The 18,711-nt window shown below is 35.3% G+C and overlaps 1 protein-coding gene across 5 annotated transcripts in view; it reads right to left on the bottom strand.

The window, feature by feature from the left end:
- Positions 1-18,711, bottom strand: part of DMD (dystrophin) — a 1,043,683-nt gene that overhangs the window by 756,348 nt on the left and 268,624 nt on the right. For all 5 annotated transcript variants that reach the window (XM_054291254.1, XM_054291257.1, XM_054291256.1 and 2 more), the window contains exons 6-7: positions 16,896-17,068; positions 8,637-8,755 (exon numbers count right to left, since the gene is read on the bottom strand). In XM_054291254.1, the coding sequence (XP_054147229.1) occupies positions 8,637-8,755; positions 16,896-17,068 (292 nt within the window). The remainder of the gene's footprint in view (positions 1-8,636; positions 8,756-16,895; positions 17,069-18,711) is intronic.

Here is an 18,711-nt window from a genome sequence, read left to right as displayed (position 1 = left end):
CATACAACAGACTAGACTAGAGTTTTACAGTAGTCTATAAACATTTTTTTCCTTATTTGCAAACCAGATAATTCCCAGAAAGACCGAAAACTGAATAACCCCACTATCCTTTATGAAGATTATGATAATATAGTTTCTTTCTCTTTAAACAGTAAATGTCAAAGCTAAACATATTTTAAAAAGAACTGAGAAAAAGTAAGCAAGTATCTGTTTCAAGTTTCTGTAGTCCCACTCTCCATACACTTTCATTTTAACTGACTAAGAATGCAAGAACTGCCTGAGGGCAGGTGATTCTTTTTTTCTATTTCCAGAGTCAATCATTTCAAGCATTACTTTGTGTTCTCTTTGAAACCAGTAGAAAATAATACTCACTATACAGAAAAGAGGAAATTCTTCTCTCAATTTTTTTGTCTAATCAGATTTCTGTACAGGAAAGCCAGAATGTCTTGTCTGCAGGATTAGCACAGACACAGCGAGATAAGGAAATTAATTTAGGCTTTAGATATGTTGCCTTGTTATGGAAGAATGTCAGCTGAAGATGAAAATCATTACAGAGAAAATTATCTCCCTTAGAGTCTTTATAAAAAATTTTATCTCAAGAACAGTCATGCTAAATGTTAGAATTTATCTCACTAAGTTGGATGTATGCACACAAACTGGTTTAGACTTGCTCAGAGTCAGAGCCAAAAAAATTAACCTTAGAAACCCAAAAATTTGGATCTTTTGTGACTATAGATCCTAAGAAGTCAGCTCAGAGATCAAATTCTGATCTAGAAACTGAATTTCAATTACATTAATTCAAAATTCCTAACTGTCATAGGCATTTCCTCCTTTCATTCCTTTTCTACTGGCTTCAATTCAAAGTTGTTTATTCCACCACCTGGTGAATAAACACGTTTCAAATGACCTTCAGCTAACAAGAGCTAGAAGGAGAAAGTCCAGCATTTCCACTTAGGGTACAATGACTAACATTCTATATTAGAGGGGGTCAGTGGAGGTAGCAAAGCAAGTATAAATCATTAACACTTTCTATTGCCTATTCTATTTCAAATCCAAGATTTTAATCAAATGGCCCCAATTAACATGGTTCAATTCTAGCAGGCAAATATCTTAATCATCCTTCTATTTGTGACCCAAATAAAACTACAAAAGTCTTAAAATACTTGCAGGAGTTCTTCTCTTAAATTAGTAATCCCTTTAGCAGATCTTCAAATCACTAACACACAGAGTACCTTCACAGTGGAATATGAGCTATGGGATGTCCAAGTACAGCAAATTCTTTACCTTAACAACAATAAAAAATAAATTGAAGAATATTAGGATATAAAATATGGGAGATGGCTTATTAAATTTAACCAAAGTTCTCCTCTAGATTTTTTAGAGAGTTAATCTCCAAGTGTCCATCTCACATACTCCACAACTTTTTACATGAACCATCTCTATTTTCAAAAACCCTCTTTATTTAAAATTATAGATATATTTGTACATGCATTACAGTGCTGAAGGTATTGATTTATGGAACATTTTTGTAGTAACTGGTATTTTAAGATCAAAGCATACTAATTTGATCTGGGCCTATTCTTAGTTTGAAGAACCCCTTACTTACAATAACTAGACTAAAACTTCTTCTAACAGATAAATCTCACATCAACTGAAGTTTATTTTAAATTTAATAGAGAAATTTTGTTTCCTGGGAAAATACAATATTTTCATATACTTTTTAAATTATCATGAGACAAAATATCCAATAAAGATACATGCATTGCTATGCACCAGCAGAAACTCATCAGACTACATGCTGAACATTTACCTAAATAATCTTTCTTCTTCCTTTGGGATATTAAGGCAGGCAAAACTCATTTCATTCTCTGTGTTGATGCTTCAGACAAAATAATGCTGTTATAACTGATCTTCTCAGTTGTCTTCCATCAGTGATTATTTTGAGCTATTACGTACACAGTTCCAAAGGGCTTCATTCATCAAATTACAGAGTTAAAAAGAGCAGGTTTAATTCTAGCCTAAAGCACAGACTGTGGACATATCAAGTCCCAGCATAAAACACACGCGAGAAATTTGGCAAAGAAAAAAACCATTAGATTAAACCTTGATTTGTATTTGAACCTTAACATTTTAACATTCTTACAGAGGAGATTTATCTAGGAAAAAAGAAAAAAAGCTAAACCACAGTATTATTAGTGACAGACAGAAAACTACACACATTGTGATGCAGTGCGAAAGAAATCTAAGTGATTGTCAGTGTGGGCCAACAACTACAATTTGTCAGTGTCCTGAGGCACTGTAATTATGGAATATTAACACAGGAAAATTATTTTATTTTACTGAGTTCTTCATGACAACAAACCATGTAAACCTCCACAATAAAGCAAAAGAAAAAAGAACCACCTCATCAAAAAAAAAAAAATAAATAAAAAAGAAAAAGATAGAGAACTCTAAATTAGCTGAAAGTCCATGCAGCAAGGGACAAATGATCTGCTCAAGCAAGACCAGGGCAGTACTTGTAGAAGCATTTTTTAGATGTAAAGAAAAGAAGTATTTAGAATATTGCTTTTTTTTTGATGTGTCTCTATGCTTGGGGGTGCAAGGTAGTACTGTGTTACATCCAAAGCTTTTGGGAAGCAAAAATTGTCAAGAAATAGGGTCACAGCAGAAACACCTCTGTGTCCTTTATAGTACCTGCAACACCCAGTCTGCTTCTTCTCACCTTTGAAGAAACTGGACAAGAGTTCTAGCTAAGCAATGACAGAAGACATTCCAGTACCTCATCCAAAATTCTCTCAGCATCACGTGAAGAACAACAGCTGTGGTCAGCGAGGCTTATCAATTTAAATTACGTTTTTACAAGTTCAGACACTCTTTTACAGAAACATGCAGTAGTATGTCTGAATTGCACCATCACTAAAAATCCAAGATGCATATGAAAATCATCTTGAAATACAAGGATACCTGTACATTATACTAATACTACCCCTATTTTTATTACTAAAACATTTTGTATGTGTCACCACTGTTAAATTTTGCACATATTTTAACACAGCTCTTATTTCTATGCATTTATACTTAGATAACATTGCTGAACTAATACAATAGCAGCTGCAATGCAAGGTTACTACAGAGTTCTACATAATTCCAAGTTTAGTACTTCAAATTATAAGCAGCACACCCTTCATAATAGAAAGCCTCACAATTTCTTTTGTAGCATATGTGTCCTGCTCCAAAGTAAATCACATCTATTTCAGATTTTCCCACCAATAAGAGGAAGGGCCTATTTTGTCCTTGAGGCTCTTAATGCAGAACGCTTCAAGCCATTTATTTCCATGGAAATCTGTAAAAGTTACTGAATATTGAGTCATCTCTTGTTAACTCAATTGCTCACAGGTCAAAGAAACAGTAATAAATTTACTCACAAATATGGAAGATAAACTGGGGTTAGATGGTGTCGAGTGAATTTACTACTTTTGTTGACTATTTCTATTTGCTTAAAGAAAAAGCAGAACTTTCACCTTAACAGTGGGTGAAGAAGAAATGCAGTTTAATCTGAAGGGTGAATATTTGTCAAAAGAAAGTGCAGACCAAAATATTAAAACAATAATATAGATAAAACTAGCAAACATTTGGAAAATACATGTATTAAAATTCATTCATATAAAAGTTCAGCCTTTCTACTGGTAGTTTTGAAGGTATTTCCACAGACCTGCTCTCATCCTGCAGTTCATATTTGTGCGGCAAACTAAAGACAAAGCTCCTGATGTGACTTGATGATGTGTCCAGAACCAGGGCTGAAATTTGTGCTGACAAACAGCAAAGCAATAGTTAAAGGGTTGTGATGCTCATGCTGCACTTTTAATTGTGAATTGTGTAGACTTTCCTCTTATTTAACCAAAACCATTCCTGGCTTTGAGAACCAAAAGGAGCATTAAGAAAACAATGTCTTTAAATTTTATTTTCTAACCATTGTATGATTTTTCTGCAACTGAAATAATGATTTCTAGACTTTAGAGAGCATCTTTTTAAAACATTTTCAAAAGCACAATAACAAATATAGCTCTTATGACTTGTATGTCTCCTGCACTTAAAAAAACCACAAAAATCTCCCCTTCCCCTTGACACTGTACTGGGCAAAACATTTGTAAATTTTAGGGCACAACAGAAAAAACCCTCAAACTTCTCATAATCCCTTGGAATAAGACATATCAGCAAGGTTATTAAAATTAACTGAAAACCAGTATTACAACTCTGTACGACTACTGAGCAAAGACACAGTTGAAAACATCAAGACCTACAGTGCTGAGAGGTTTTTTCCCCTCTTCTTTGTGCTCTAGTATGGTGGAATCCATTACTTTTGAGATACAGAAGTATAGGAAGTTAAGATCAAACAAAAAATTTATCAAATGAAAAACTGTCTGAATCTCATTATCACTTAATAATGGTGCAAAAATTCATGTCATCCGTGCAAATTAAGGAAAAAAATATGGAAAATATTACTGGGATGGATTAAATGAGTTTTTTTAATCAGGCTACACAAAGTATAAGAAACTGGATAATTACCTAAAAACGACAGCAGAAATTATATAACTTCATAGCCTATTCATTATCAGGCTAGCACAAACAAGCACAAGGACCAGGAAAGTGACAGCAGGGAAAAGTTTATTAAACCAAGAATCAGATGTTCATTTCTAGAAGAAGCACACAAACACTTCTGCTGCTACCACACTTGCACTCAGTTGTTCTAAGGGGGAAGAGGACAGCTCAGAACTGTTCCCAGATGCAGTTTCTGAGAGATCACTCCCTACTTTTCCTCAAAACCTCCTTCTGCTCCACTGTGGCATGAGTATTTTATGCCAAAGTAAAACATAAATGCCATTATACAGCCAGTTGCATGTAACTGTTATGTGTTGCTAACCACAACACATGTAGCTGTCTGCTTGTCCTATTCCTTGTTTGGTTAAAATTCCTGAAGATGTTCCAGAAAAAGTGAACATACAACAAGGAACATAATAGCCCTTAGTACATTTTCTGAAGTTTGTTTGCAAAGACTGGAAGCATGTACTTCCATAAATTCAGTACAGATAAAAAGTTTACAAAGAACCATTTAACTGCTTAAAAATGTAAGTCCAGGTTGTTAGACAATCTTAAAAGCTGTAGACTAATCTTAACGGCTTGATCAATCATTTCAACTTTAACACATACAAATTGAAGTTACAGATATCTTTACCATTTGGTTAATTTGCTTAAGATATTTTAAGTCTTTTGCCAAAATTGTCCTAAGTCAGTTCATACCAGCAAAGATGGCAAATAACTTCACCATCAACTGATACTGAGACATAATAGCTTAAAATAATGACTGTGAAACATAGGGAGTTAATAATTTAGAAGAGTATTCAGTTATTTAAATATTATGTAATTTATACCTGAAATACCCTAAATTCAAGAGAACAAAGAAAAACAACCTGGACTACTTACGCTGAAAACAATCAGCCAAAACCTTTTCTAAAGTAGGCAAGTCAAATTTACATCCAGAAAACCACAGTTATCAGAAAGGAATGACAAATCAGTCCGATGTTTTCCTTAGTTGTATCAAAAATAGTGTTGTTTTTTTTTTTAATTAAAGAAGAAAATAAAACAGCATTAAAAAAATACAACTGTGGTATAAGTTTGCCATACACTAGCTTTGCCATTCAAATCCGACCAGAAATCAATATACAAACAATCTGGCTTGGGAAAACAATATTTGGCAAAAAATACTAGTTTGGAGCTAGCAAAGCAAAATTTTATTATTGGTATCACAAAGAGCATTACTGAGACTTAAAATATCTTGCCTGCATAATCAAAAATGCCTCACAACAGGAGGCTATTAAGAATTAAATTGGGATACTTTGGCCTAAAAATTTTGATTTGCAGACATTTCTTTCTTTTGAATCTTTTGCCCTAATAAAGACCTCTTTAACAACTTTCTTCTAAATAAAATCTAATATCTACCAATTTCCTCTACCTGATATTGTATTTTCTTCTTGTCATCTGTCATACTCTACAGTATGAAAATACAACAGTAACAAACACCAGATAGACACTTAAACCTACTTACATTGCACTCATTGACAGGATTCAATCAAAAAGACCACAAATATTTTGAGTTGGAAGGGACTCAAAGAGATCACTGAATGCAATTACCTGCTCCTTGCAGGACTTCCTAAACTCTGATTAAAAATAAAAGCATTCCTAATAGCCAGTATAAGTAAGGGCAATAGCAAGAACAATTATCTCTGCATGAATCCAAAAAACAATCCAGATACAAAAGCTTTACCTTACACAACATAGCTTTTACAAGAAAGAACTAGACGTAAATTATCTCCACCACTTTGATGGCTGAAATGGAGATCAAATTCTGAAAAATATTTTAAAAGCTGCTCATGGGATAGACTTAAAATATCAACAACCTTAGTAATAAACTGACTGTTTCTCGTGGGACAGACTTTAAATACCAGCAACCTTGGAAACAAGCAAACTTCATATATAACCTAGAAAACCTGTTTGGCTGAGTGCAAATATTTACTTTTCAAAACCTAATTGCTAAGATAGGCTCCCCAGACATCTGTTTCAACATATATCAATCATCAGTAATTTCAGAACACAAATAACCCCAAACCTTTTCTGACTACTACATTGGTTGAAGAAAAGTAGGCTTTTACTGAGTAGTGTCTTCCTTTCTACTTAATATTTTCAAAATTGAGACAGCAAGTATTTAATGAACAAAACTAAATTTTAAACTGCTCACAAATTACACATGTGCCATTTTGACAGGTATTAAATTACATGAAAACAATGTTTCACCATTGCATACTCCCTTTTACTGCAATACATTAGCATTTTGCAGCCAGAGAAGAGAGTGTTGCTACACAATATGGTGTTAGGAGACACCCAAGTACCTAATTAGGAGACTTGATAAATACACAATGTAAAATTACAGAAAGAATATTCTAAAACCTTCAAACATGATTTCTCCCTTGCACGCATACCAGAAATTCTGGGCTTCAATCTACAAATGAATTTACTATCACAAACAAAATAGTTATAGTTCCTCATATTCATGCTTTCAATTAGGTACAAATCATAATTTTCCTTTGGAAGTGTTTGCAGAGGGGAAAAAAGAAAAAGGTGGCTAGCACTGTAAATTACAACACTGAATAGCAAATAATTACAGCAGACATTTGGAAAACCACCAATGTTTAAGAGTTTTTCAGTTGTTGGCTAAACAACTGCAAGTATCTTTGCCAAAACCAGAATAAAACGTCTAATCAGAAGTGACTCTTGCATAGAGAAAATAACTTATTCACTAATCTATTTTAAAAAGAAAGTTTAACCAATTATAGAAAACACTGTGACTGCATCGATTCAGTTGCACAACTCAATTTTCAATTCCAATCTCATTCAGAGCTTACAAGCTCAATCCCATGCTTTAGCAAGTAGAAAACCTCTTCTTCCTCCAATGGTTTGCCAAAACTGAGTTCTAGAAATTAAAGTGCGTATTAGGCAAGAAATTCTGTGCCATTCAACTACATATATTTTTAACATTTTTCCGAGGGAAATGCATGGGTTACAAGGTCATTAGTCAACAATTGAGACATGTCCAACTATATTTAAACATTAAGAGATTCAATTCTATCTTTAAAATAATTTTTGCATTTTGTTAAATGCTATCTCCTCCCGTGAAAAACTCACCATGAGTGAGTCACTGAGAACAGCATAAACATTCAGAAAAGTTCAATTATAAGTGGCTTAAGAGGAAATGTCATGGAAATACAGTAAAAGTATAATTGTATGGGAAAAAAGTGACAATCACCTAACTATGTAGACACAGGTGAGATTTACATACACACACATGCACACATATATATATATATATATATAAAAAACACAATAGCTGCTCCAATGGCCTTGGAGTAAAGAATGTTTTAGGAACATTCTCTGAGGGAAAATTACTAGTCTGTCAGCAAAGCAGAAACTATGTCAGAGAATTTATATAAATGTACAAAATTCAAGTGAATGTGTGAGAAAAAAAGAACCCTTCAAATATGACTGCTTAAGGATGTATAAAAGATATTCAAGGTAAAATAGGTAATCCTATTACAGCTAAGGTTAAATGACAGTTATATGAGACATCATCCTAATAAAATTGCAATATATAGAGAAATATAAGTCATCTTAAAAAATATGAGTACCTAGAATTTGAATACATGTTTTGGATATACATTAAAAGGTAATTTGAACTCAAGATCTTTCCAGAAGTTATAAAAGCGGCAGATGCTCTAAATCTTCAAAACAGAAATCAACAGTTTTCTGAGATCCAGTTCGGTGCATGCACATTAAAACCCCGGTCCCAAAGCTAAAGAAAATTTCTTTATAGCATGTACATATAGGCAGCGTTATGCTATTTCAATAGAGCACAAAGGTACCACTAAAAGCAAAGGATTTTGCTTCAATTTATAATTTATCCCACAAAATGTTAAATTCTTGTGCCAAAAAACATTCAAGTTAATTTATCATCAAATGCATGGTAAAACTGTTTTTCCACTTGAAGCAAAATGAAACAAACACCAAACAACATAATTTCCACTAACCTTCAGGATCAAGGAGTTTCTCTATTCCCAGGTGCTGCCTGGCTATGGAGAATGCATGGTCTAATCGTTGTGCAGGTGACTGCTGAGAAGCAACAGCATTCCAATCAAACAGGTCTGGTCTAAAGCAAAAGTAAAAGGAAGAATAAGTTTCTTATTTTTCAGTCTTACATTTACTGACGTTTTTCTAAAGCTAAGCATCAGCATCCACTTTTTCATTCTCATAATGAAAGATTGTGTTAATTGGCCCTGGGACTAATAAAGCTCAGTTTCGAATGGGTTTGCATTCTGTTCTCATCCATGTCCACCACAATCACATTGTCCATGATTGGTTCTTTCATTCCAGTCCCAAATTGTGCTTGGGTGGGAAAGATCAGGTGCAGTGGCCATGCAATTGGGACTGGTATGTGGCAGGACAAGCAGGACAGAACTGCTGAGGCCACCTGGGGGCCTTCCTCCTCTCCCCAGGTACCAGTCTTTCACTTCCATTAGTATTTCTAAGAGTGCAATTGCTTCTGAGATTACCAGCTCACTGCTACAACAGACTAAATCAGTCAACAGGTTAAAAAATCCATAGTCATAGAAACATTTGGGTTGGGAAACACCTCTAAGAACATAGAGTGAAACTCTCACCCGTACACTGCCAAGTCACAATTTATATGCTCTTACAGGAAAAGACAGAATGACCAAAACTGAATTATAGCTCAGATGCAGTCTGGGACCTTGTATTAGCAGCTGCACTATTTGCAATATAAATAATGTTAGTACAGCACAATCTTTGGCTTTTCATCTAAGAGTTATCCATTAGGAAATCAGAATTTGTTATCAGACACTCTGGAGAAATAAAGTTTAATCAAATACCCTGTGATTACTCTGCATGTAATATGAAGAAAAACAACCATGCTATTTGTGACTTCAATACAGTGTTCTAAATCAGGGGACATTTAAATGTATCATTTCAACTACTGATAAATCAAGCACACTATTTACACCATTTAAATTTTGCAATTAATGACAGATTTACTCACATTTTTATTAATTTTAGTAGTTAATTTAAAATAGTATCCTGAGTTATAATAAATGGAAAAATGTTTACTACATCATATCGTAATAATGTCAATATAGTAAAGAAAAATACTCCTTTTACCTAGTAGTTATTCTTTAGTTATATACCTCTGCTGTCTAATTTTTTTCTGAGGGGACTGATTTTCATAGTAACAAATAAGTTATTCCAAGTTATTTTGCTCCTCTCTGCATAGATGCTCAAATATTACAGTTTTCTACCTCCCACATGCAGAATAACTCCAAAATACTAATAAATTTTAATTTAATATTAAATCTGGCTGGGGACAGGGTGGAGAAGGGAGGGGAAAATTAGGCAGTAATCTCTGGGTTTACCCATGGACGGATGAAGTCTGTGATCCTACAGACTGGTTTGTGTACCAAAACACAGGAATGCAAAACATACACCATGTGTACATAACTAGTAAAAAATACTTTTGGCCATTTTCCTTTAGCTGGGAATGGAGTTACCATTGTTCATAGTAGACTACACAATGCTATGGTTCCAATTTACAGATAAAGAGTGTTTAGAGCAAACCAGCTATTACTGAAATGTGATCATGCAAAATCAAGACCTTCTATTTTTCCCTTTGCTCTACCTTCCCAAAACCAGTGGGGGACAGATGGGCAAGAAATGTGGGACAGGTGACTCAAACCAGTAAAAAGGATATCCCACACCACATAACTTGCTCAGCCATAAATAGCTGGGTAAAAGAAGGGAATGAGGTTGGGGAGTGTTTGTCTGGGAAGGTATCTCCTGCTTGAAGAGTGGCTTTTGCATCACTTGTTTTTCTATTCTTCTTAACTCCGTGTATTAAAAGAGTCTCTACTTTGACTCAAGAGTTTTTTAGCTTCCATTTTTCCTATTCCCTTCCCTGTCCTGGTGCAACAGGGGGTGAAGCAAGCAAATAGCTGTTGGGTGCTCAGCTGCTGGCTGGGGTCAAGCCACCACACCCCTGCACCTTATTCTGCAAGCACACATATTACTCAAATCCCTATTCCAAATTTAACACTAGGCATAGGATGCAGAAGCTCATACAGCAAATTTAGCTAAGAGAACACTGCAGTAACTACAAAGTTGTCTGTTTTGACTGTCTTGAAAAGCTTGGCAAGAATGTGTCACACATATACTACACAGACTCGAGTATAAAAAGAATATTTGGTAAGAAAACTTTTTAGGACAAGGAGAGGAAAGAAATGTATCCAAGAGACTACCTTCCCCTCAAATTTTTCTTTTTTCCTTTTTATTTTTCTCTTTTAATTTGGCTAAAAGTTCTAAGCACACCTGCAATGCTGAGAGTAGTACATTATGTTCACATAATCATTTTTTGTTTGGTAATACAATATTCTATATATGGGAACATACTTTTAATCAGTTAGGACTCCTCTGGGCAAGAACATGAATATTTACAATTACTCCTTGAGGAATGTCACAATATTGTCTTATCCCTCCTGAGAAAACCTCTGTCATCATTAATAATATCTCAGATAGTCAATTTCATCCAACTTTTCAGTTGTATAATCCAGGAGGGTATTTTCAAGTTAACCTACCAAGACAGTCTAAAATAATTATCATGACTTCATCTCTAGAGGTAGGACTCTCAATATAAGACAGAAAGAATTTTTGTTCATTTGTTTTTGTGGGGTTTTTTTTGTTTTTTTTTTAATTTTATTTTAAAAACCAAACACTCCAGCACTCATAAGAGTTTGAAACATCAAATCTTAACACCTGGGTTGAATTTACATGCTGTCTGCGTAGAGAACATTCAGCATCTCTCTCCACTCATTACATATGGCAAAAATTTGAACCCTCAGAGACATAGCTAGAAAGGAATTTGCGTGATCTAGTATGTTACTGTCAGATTTCTTATCCATTTTCTTAGTATTGTACATAAAGCAGACAGCACAGATTCCAAAACAATTTACAAGTATATGACCACCTATTGCAACTCAGTTCTGATAAGCACCAATTTAATTAAAATAAAAATAAATTCAAAAAGCTCCAACAGCAATTCAACTTTCCAGATTTTGACTTTGTTGAAAGATTATGTTGCTATACACATTTCAGTAGCTCTATCACTAGAATAACAGCGTCATAACGTCAGCTTGAAGCAGCAGCTTCTCAGTGCTATGTGTCAGGATGTTTCATTGGGTGTATTTATGTGGATATACTGCCATGTGTGATTGTGGGAAATAATATAGCCTAGAAGATTAATAATTGTGGTAAGTGGAAAACAGCTTTTGAAAATCCCTGAAACAACACTACAAGTGATTTTCAAATTACAACTGTTTTTAGCTGTCTAAGGAGTTTTAAATACAGGAGTGAGAAGGTATGAAATAGTAAAGGAAAGATTTGAAATGGAATACTGATTCTCTGCCTTCATTTGTCCTCTCCATATTGTTCAAATAATACCAAGGGAGATGGAATTTATTCTCATATCTGCAGCTTGGGTCTTGCCTGAAAGGGAGGAAACCCATGGAAAAAAAACTAGCATCTCTCACTTTTCTTCCTGAACAATACAACACATTGTCAAAGAAGTTAGAATTAAGTAGAACATGCTGAAATTTATCTAGCCATTCACAGCTCAAACAGCACTGGTCTTAGATTAGTTTATGACACAACCATGGAGAGCCAAAACTGAAAAGATTGAAGGCTTCAAGGGAGAAGTTGACATTGTAAAAATCAAACTTTCTATTGAACATACGGTAATTTTTTTACCAGCAGTTCTTTTCTATCACTAGCAGAAATACAAACAATAAAAAAAAAAAGGGAAAACAAACATGAAATTTTCGAAAACATATTTCCAAGAAAAGTAAAGTAAAAAATGAGGCTCCTTTTATCCCTTCTGACCCTCAGTTACATAACTTACAACAGTACTAGTTCAGCCAGAGTGAGAAAATTTATACTATGTATAGTATACTATATACTATGGACAAACAAATCCCCATGCAGAGATTAAAGTCATGGATAAGACAAGCCATAGTTTGTGATTATTGTAGACAGAAAATAGTCATAGTTAGACCATGAAATTTATCATCTCCCTTTCAATAGAAAAGCTATGTGTTTGTTATTTTACCTGTTTCTACAAAAATATTTTATATGTGTTTTCAGAACTCTCAAAATTGAAAAACATCAGGAAAGAGCAACTGATACATAACCTAGTGATTTGCTAAAAAATTATTCTTTTCATACCTCTTCATCCCATTGTTTTCGCTTTTACTTTTCCTGTAAACTACTGAAGAAATTTTTTTTTTTTTTTTTCTTCTGTCCAGGACCTCTTTCTGATGTCATTTTCTTTCCCTTCTCACTCTAGCACCCTGAAGCAGAAACAGCTGCAATGAAGTGCTCATTTGTAAGGCAGTCACCTGGCCTAAGTTCAAGCATTTTAAAGAAGCAAGAAGGAAGATAATGAATGCCACCTGTTCCCACTTCAAAATCCTGATTACTGGAGCAGCGGAGAAAAGAAAAAGAGCCCCAACAAATTTGGAAAGAGGTAAATATCTCTGATATCCACCTGGAGGAAAAAGATTTAAAGAAGTAAATGGGGAAAAGTCTTTGTGATCTGGACCCTTAAGAAGGGGGGAGTTTGTAGAAGGACTGACCTCTCTTCATCAGCAAAATATTTTCATTTCTGTATATTCCTAGGGTGATGATGCCACTCCACAGCTGTTGCCTTGTTTTTTTCAGTTCAGTTCAGAACATACCATTCAAGAAATCATCTGCCAAGCTTATATCCTGAAAATTCACCCTCTGGGCTCACTAATGTCCCCCTGGAGATTTGCCAGGTGACCTGTGTTCCACCGCTTCTTCCACTCAGTATTGAAAGCAATTGCTAAAGAGCCTAAATGTCCATGGAGACATGGTGATTACAGAGATGGAAAAATATACCTCAAGTAACCCCTAAATAAAATGACAGAGAAAGAGCATTAGAAAAATTGGATCTAATCACAATAGCAAGCTGAAAGCTAGGGATTGGTGGGATAGAAGACTATGAGAAATAAAGCTTCCCACTGCTTTCCCAGCATACTATGTGGTCAGTGCTTCATGAAAGTCTCTTACTTTATCTCAATCCATGTAAGGATGTATTTAAAAAATTCATCCAGATGCAAATTTCACATTATTGTTTGAACCTCTTTAAAAAAAACCAAAACAACCACAAACCAAAACAGAAAGCCACCTGTTCATCACTGCAAACGTTATAAAACAGGAATAAAAATATCACCATCCATAAAGTAAAGGAATTGGTTTGAAAAATAAATAGATTTTACGCCACAACAAAATCTACCCTCATTTTAAGAGTCCAAATATTATGAAAAAACCTTTGGGTAGCATCACTATTTCAGTGTTGGAGAGATTTTTGGTGTTTGGGGTTTTCTGTTGGGTTTTGGACGTTCTTTTGTATGTTCTTGGTTTGGTTTTTGTAGAAGTCTAGGAATAGAGCTAAAACTAAGGAAAAGTGCACATACCAGGTACCAGGTCCACTGCATGAATTAAATATCCTACCTGATTTTCAAACTATAGCTATCCTTCCTTGTGACTAAATCTGCTTCCATTCCTGCCAATGCAGAGGAATAAAGTCAGAGGATGAAAATGAAGAAAAAAGAAGAGAGCATCTGGACAAAACTTTCTGGAGGAAATAGACAAGAAAGAAGCAGAACAGGAGAACTGGACAAATAGGGAATTCTGACAAAAAAATGTAGAAACTTGAAAAATTGAACAGGGAAAACAGAGGATCTAAATTCAGAGGTGTTTGTCATCAGAGTGTTCATCATTCTATGCAAGTAAATCACAAACTATTTATAAAGCATTGGATATGTGAGACACCAGGTTTCTCTGAGAATTCATGTAAATCACTCTTGGACACCTTTTCTTCAGTGTATATTAAAACTGTCTTCTTTAGGCACTAAATCTAAGACACTCTGACACCCAAGTCTCTAATGTACCTGCATCTTAGAGTGATTGAATTAGGCTCCATAGAGAGGGTTTTTTATTATTATAGGACACAGTTAGGAGCTCCTGAGCATGGAATGTCCTAGTGTCCCTATTTAACTGATTCCATCTGGAATCTTGAAGGACAATTCAGTGTTCCCACACACTAAACAAGAAATGCAAAGTCAACAAAAATCAAACATCATTGGTTCATCTTAAAAATTACTGCATCAGGGCTTTGGAGGAAAGGAGGAAATGAAAATCTTGCAGAGAACTTAGTGATTTAAGTCCAGAAGATGACTGGTGTGTCTTGGACACTTGCCTCCAGGAATCTGACTGAACACTCGCCATTTCCCAGATATGTGCAGTAACTACTGGGCAAGAGACAAGACTTCTATGGAGTAATTCTTCACTTCTATTGAAAATAGGCTCACTGTGCAGAAAGCTATGCAAGATTTATGGCAGCAGACAGAAGAAGAGTAAAAGCAGGCTTGAGTTTTGCAGCCCTGAATTACAAAACCTGAATAAAGTGCATAAATTCCAGTAAGCAGGAAATGAATGTTCATCTGGTGAACTTTGCTCTAAACTGAACACAGCAGTGCATAAAATCTGACATAGGACACAGAAATTTGTCTAGACAATCCCAGTCTGGTTTACTGGCAACAGCACTCCCCAGCCAGGGACTGATCCTGAATAAATTCCTCTGTTCAGACTTCTGAATAAATTCCTCCAGAGAAGGACAAAAAGGAATTTCTGATTACTGATTTCAGACACCAGATATTACATGGTCCTGCAGAGCATGTAATCTGAATATCTGAGTATCAGATACCCTAATCAGGGAACAGACAGTCTGCTATTGTTTCTAGGTGGAAAGACATTGTGGAAAGATGACTGGGGGTAAAATCAGAGCCAATGGAGAAGTTATATTCACATCCCAAGAGAGGTTACGATGGTATGGTAATTTTAGGGAAAAATACAGTTGTGGCTCCCTGGATGGAATGAAGTTGGTGTGTTTGAAACCTGTTCTGGGGTGATTCCCCACACAGTGGGATTGTTTGTCAGTGTTTCCCATTGTCTTGAGATTTCAGAGCCCTCCTCACCATCTTGCCTTTATTCCCAGCTGCCACAAGGAGCAGCATGTGGAAACAGGCAGCATCTTTGTCTGGGGAAGCCACATGTACATGACCTGCAGGGAATGTCTGTCATCTTCTTGTCCCATCTGCCACAGGGAACTAAGTCAAGGGGGCGACCATCTTTTTGTGAGAAAAACACCCTCTCTTCCTGTATACCTGTTTTTAGTCATTATTGCTGTTGCTGTGCATTTCTTATTCCACTGCTGTTTGCTTTCAATAAATTGTGATCCCAATCCAAAGTTTGCTTTTGTTCCTCCCTTGGCAGAGGGGGCAGAGGGGGCAGAGGGAAGGGAGTGGCTTATTTGGAGTTTAATTTCTGGATGGTGTTTAAAACACTGCACAGTTAAAAAGTTCAACTCCCTAACAACTTTAGCAGTCAGTGGCCTTGCAGGACAGTCCCCTCTAAGAGACAAGTATATACTTAAGGCATCAGTAGTAGGAGAAAGAGGTTGGGAGGATTATCACATTGGGAAAAGCAATCCTGCTTTAGAAGCAACAGTGGCAAGAACTGGGTTTTTTAGATATATTGACTTGCACATCTTCCTTAAGCCATGTACACAGAACCCCCAGAGAACTCTGAATTTTATACAGCATAGACTAGAAGAAGGCAACTTCTGAGAGAGGCTAAAAACTCAAATCAGCTGGTGGAATAACATGAAAGGTTTTGAAAACAAAGGCCAACTTCTCCAGCTGTGTCCTTGTGAGGCAAAACCATACTTTCAATTCAACAGTTGAAAGAGGCTTTCAACAAACACGACATTTTCCCCATCTAAGTACCCACAGGAAAATCTCCTTCTCCCTCTGGGAGAACTTCAAAGGCTTAGTTTTGGATCTACTCCTTGCTCTTCTCAAAAGTTTACAAGCCTGTACTCCTTGAGACTATCTTGTTGGTATACAGACTAAAATTCCAGAAAAGGATCTGAGCTGTTAATGTTTGGTTGTGCTGTGAAAAGCTCTCCCTCCATGAGAGGATTTAGTAGGACACAAAACGCAGCACCCAGGTGAAAGCAAAGAGTCAGTCATTTAAAAGCATGCTGAAACACCCACAGAGGAAGCAGCTAAACCCCACACACACCAGACAGACTGTCCTCAAGCCCTGTACAGCCATCTGTCACAGTGAAAAGCTGCTTTTCCCACCTGTGGCTGTGGAGGAGAGCGTTGAAAGCCAATCCATCAGACCAGCTCGTGGTGAAATTGGTAACGTTGACCTGCGGGTACTTGCGAGTCGATTGACGGACCCAGCTCAGCAGAATCATCTCACTGTTCGTCTGCTGCAGCCCAGCCATGATGTTTTTCATTACATCTTTGACCTGCAATAAAAGACAGAATTTGATAAATGATTGAACTTATTACAAGCTGACTCCTTCTTTTCCTGAAATGAAAAAACCTTCAGATAAATAAGTTTCAACCCTAAAGAAAAACTGCTAAGTAATTAAAGAACATACTTGTTTTCTCAACATAATGGCAGCAATCAATTCCGAATGCTTAAAGACAACAGCTACTGACATGCATGAATTTATTCATCCCTGTGCCACAGGTGAAGCAGGGACAGAGAAAGCACATTTGTTAGCATCACTTGTGGTAACAGAGTTCTTTCAAACTAAGTATTTCGCCTTGTGGTTTTCTTTGATCTGGAAATAAACCCTTAGTTAATTTGATACATTACAGCAAAACTTGATAAAATGATTAATAGCATAAACTGTGCATCATGTTTTTGACTTACAGGTGCAAAATACATTTGCATACATGCACTTGGATGAAAAGTCAATTTCATTGCATGAAAAAAGTGTATTGCATATATTTCAATTTTATTATTTTAATGAAGCTAATATTCCTTTTTCACTAGAGAGAGTTTACCAATCTAAAGTTATTATTTTACAAAAAGCCTAAAGGCTTTTATAAATATTATCCTGGAGTTTGATATCATGCAGTAGATTTTTTATTTCCTATCAATTTCTCTACTAGTAAAAGAGAACATAAAACTTCTATTAAGAATTATTTTCCTGTAAAGTAGCACCTTTTAAATAATTTCTTTCCCCATATATCTTATAGAATAGCAGCTCTTTTAAATTATTCCCTAAGATATAATTTAACTATAAAGTTGCTTATTGCTGCTTATTCACTTAGGGAATATTGCATTTCATTATCATTTTCCCCTTGAATTGCTCTACTGCCAGTATCAGTCAGTCAAAGAACAACATTCATGGCAGAATCTGCTTTATCATAAAGTATGGACCACTTTGAAACTGTAAAAATTGTAAGATAATATGCAGAAGATGTAATCTGAAAGAACAGTCAACAAAAACAATGACAATTCATTACCATGACATTGTAGAAAAAAAACCACAGATAACCTTTTATTGCTGAGTACAGTAAATTGCTCACTAGTTTCACAGTAATTAATTCAATCATTTTATTTTGTGAAGATATGAATTACTGAAATAACACTTTGGGTTTGCATCTCAGATGCATATTGACCAAAGATTATCAGTGCCCTTAACTTTCCTTTTGAGCCTTAGGTGTAACATTATATGTTATTAATTTCTAAAATGGAAGGAGAAATTTATCCTCTAAATTTCATGGGACATGTTCCTGACTTCGGTCTTCGATTTTAATTTGCACCAATGAAAATTAATAAAAATTCAGGCAGATAAAAATAGTTTTTATTTTTGTCTCTATTTTTTACATTAGAAAACAGAAAATGAAGTGTAAGAAAATTAGGAAATATACTCTTTATTTTTGCTTCATATGTCTGAATGGGTGTTTTGCATTTCTTGACATTTTTAACGTCTTTCCTTTTGAGAGATGCCAAAGCTGATTTACATAATGTAGCAGGAAGCTAAGATTGGGCCTCCGTATTCCCAGGCACCTTCACTACTATAAAAATACAGAATCTTGTTTTTTTCAATAATCTGGATGCTGAAAAAGAAGAAAACTTTTGCAATTAGCATCT

This window comes from Melozone crissalis, unplaced genomic scaffold (assembly GCF_028551555.1).
Source record: "Melozone crissalis strain CALT ecotype California unplaced genomic scaffold, PUWL_Pcris_2 ptg000090l_1, whole genome shotgun sequence".
NCBI classification, from domain to species: domain Eukaryota; kingdom Metazoa; phylum Chordata; class Aves; order Passeriformes; family Passerellidae; genus Melozone; species Melozone crissalis.
The sequence above is the reverse complement of the archived record's forward strand: the minus strand, read 5'-3'. Positions and strand labels throughout refer to the sequence as shown.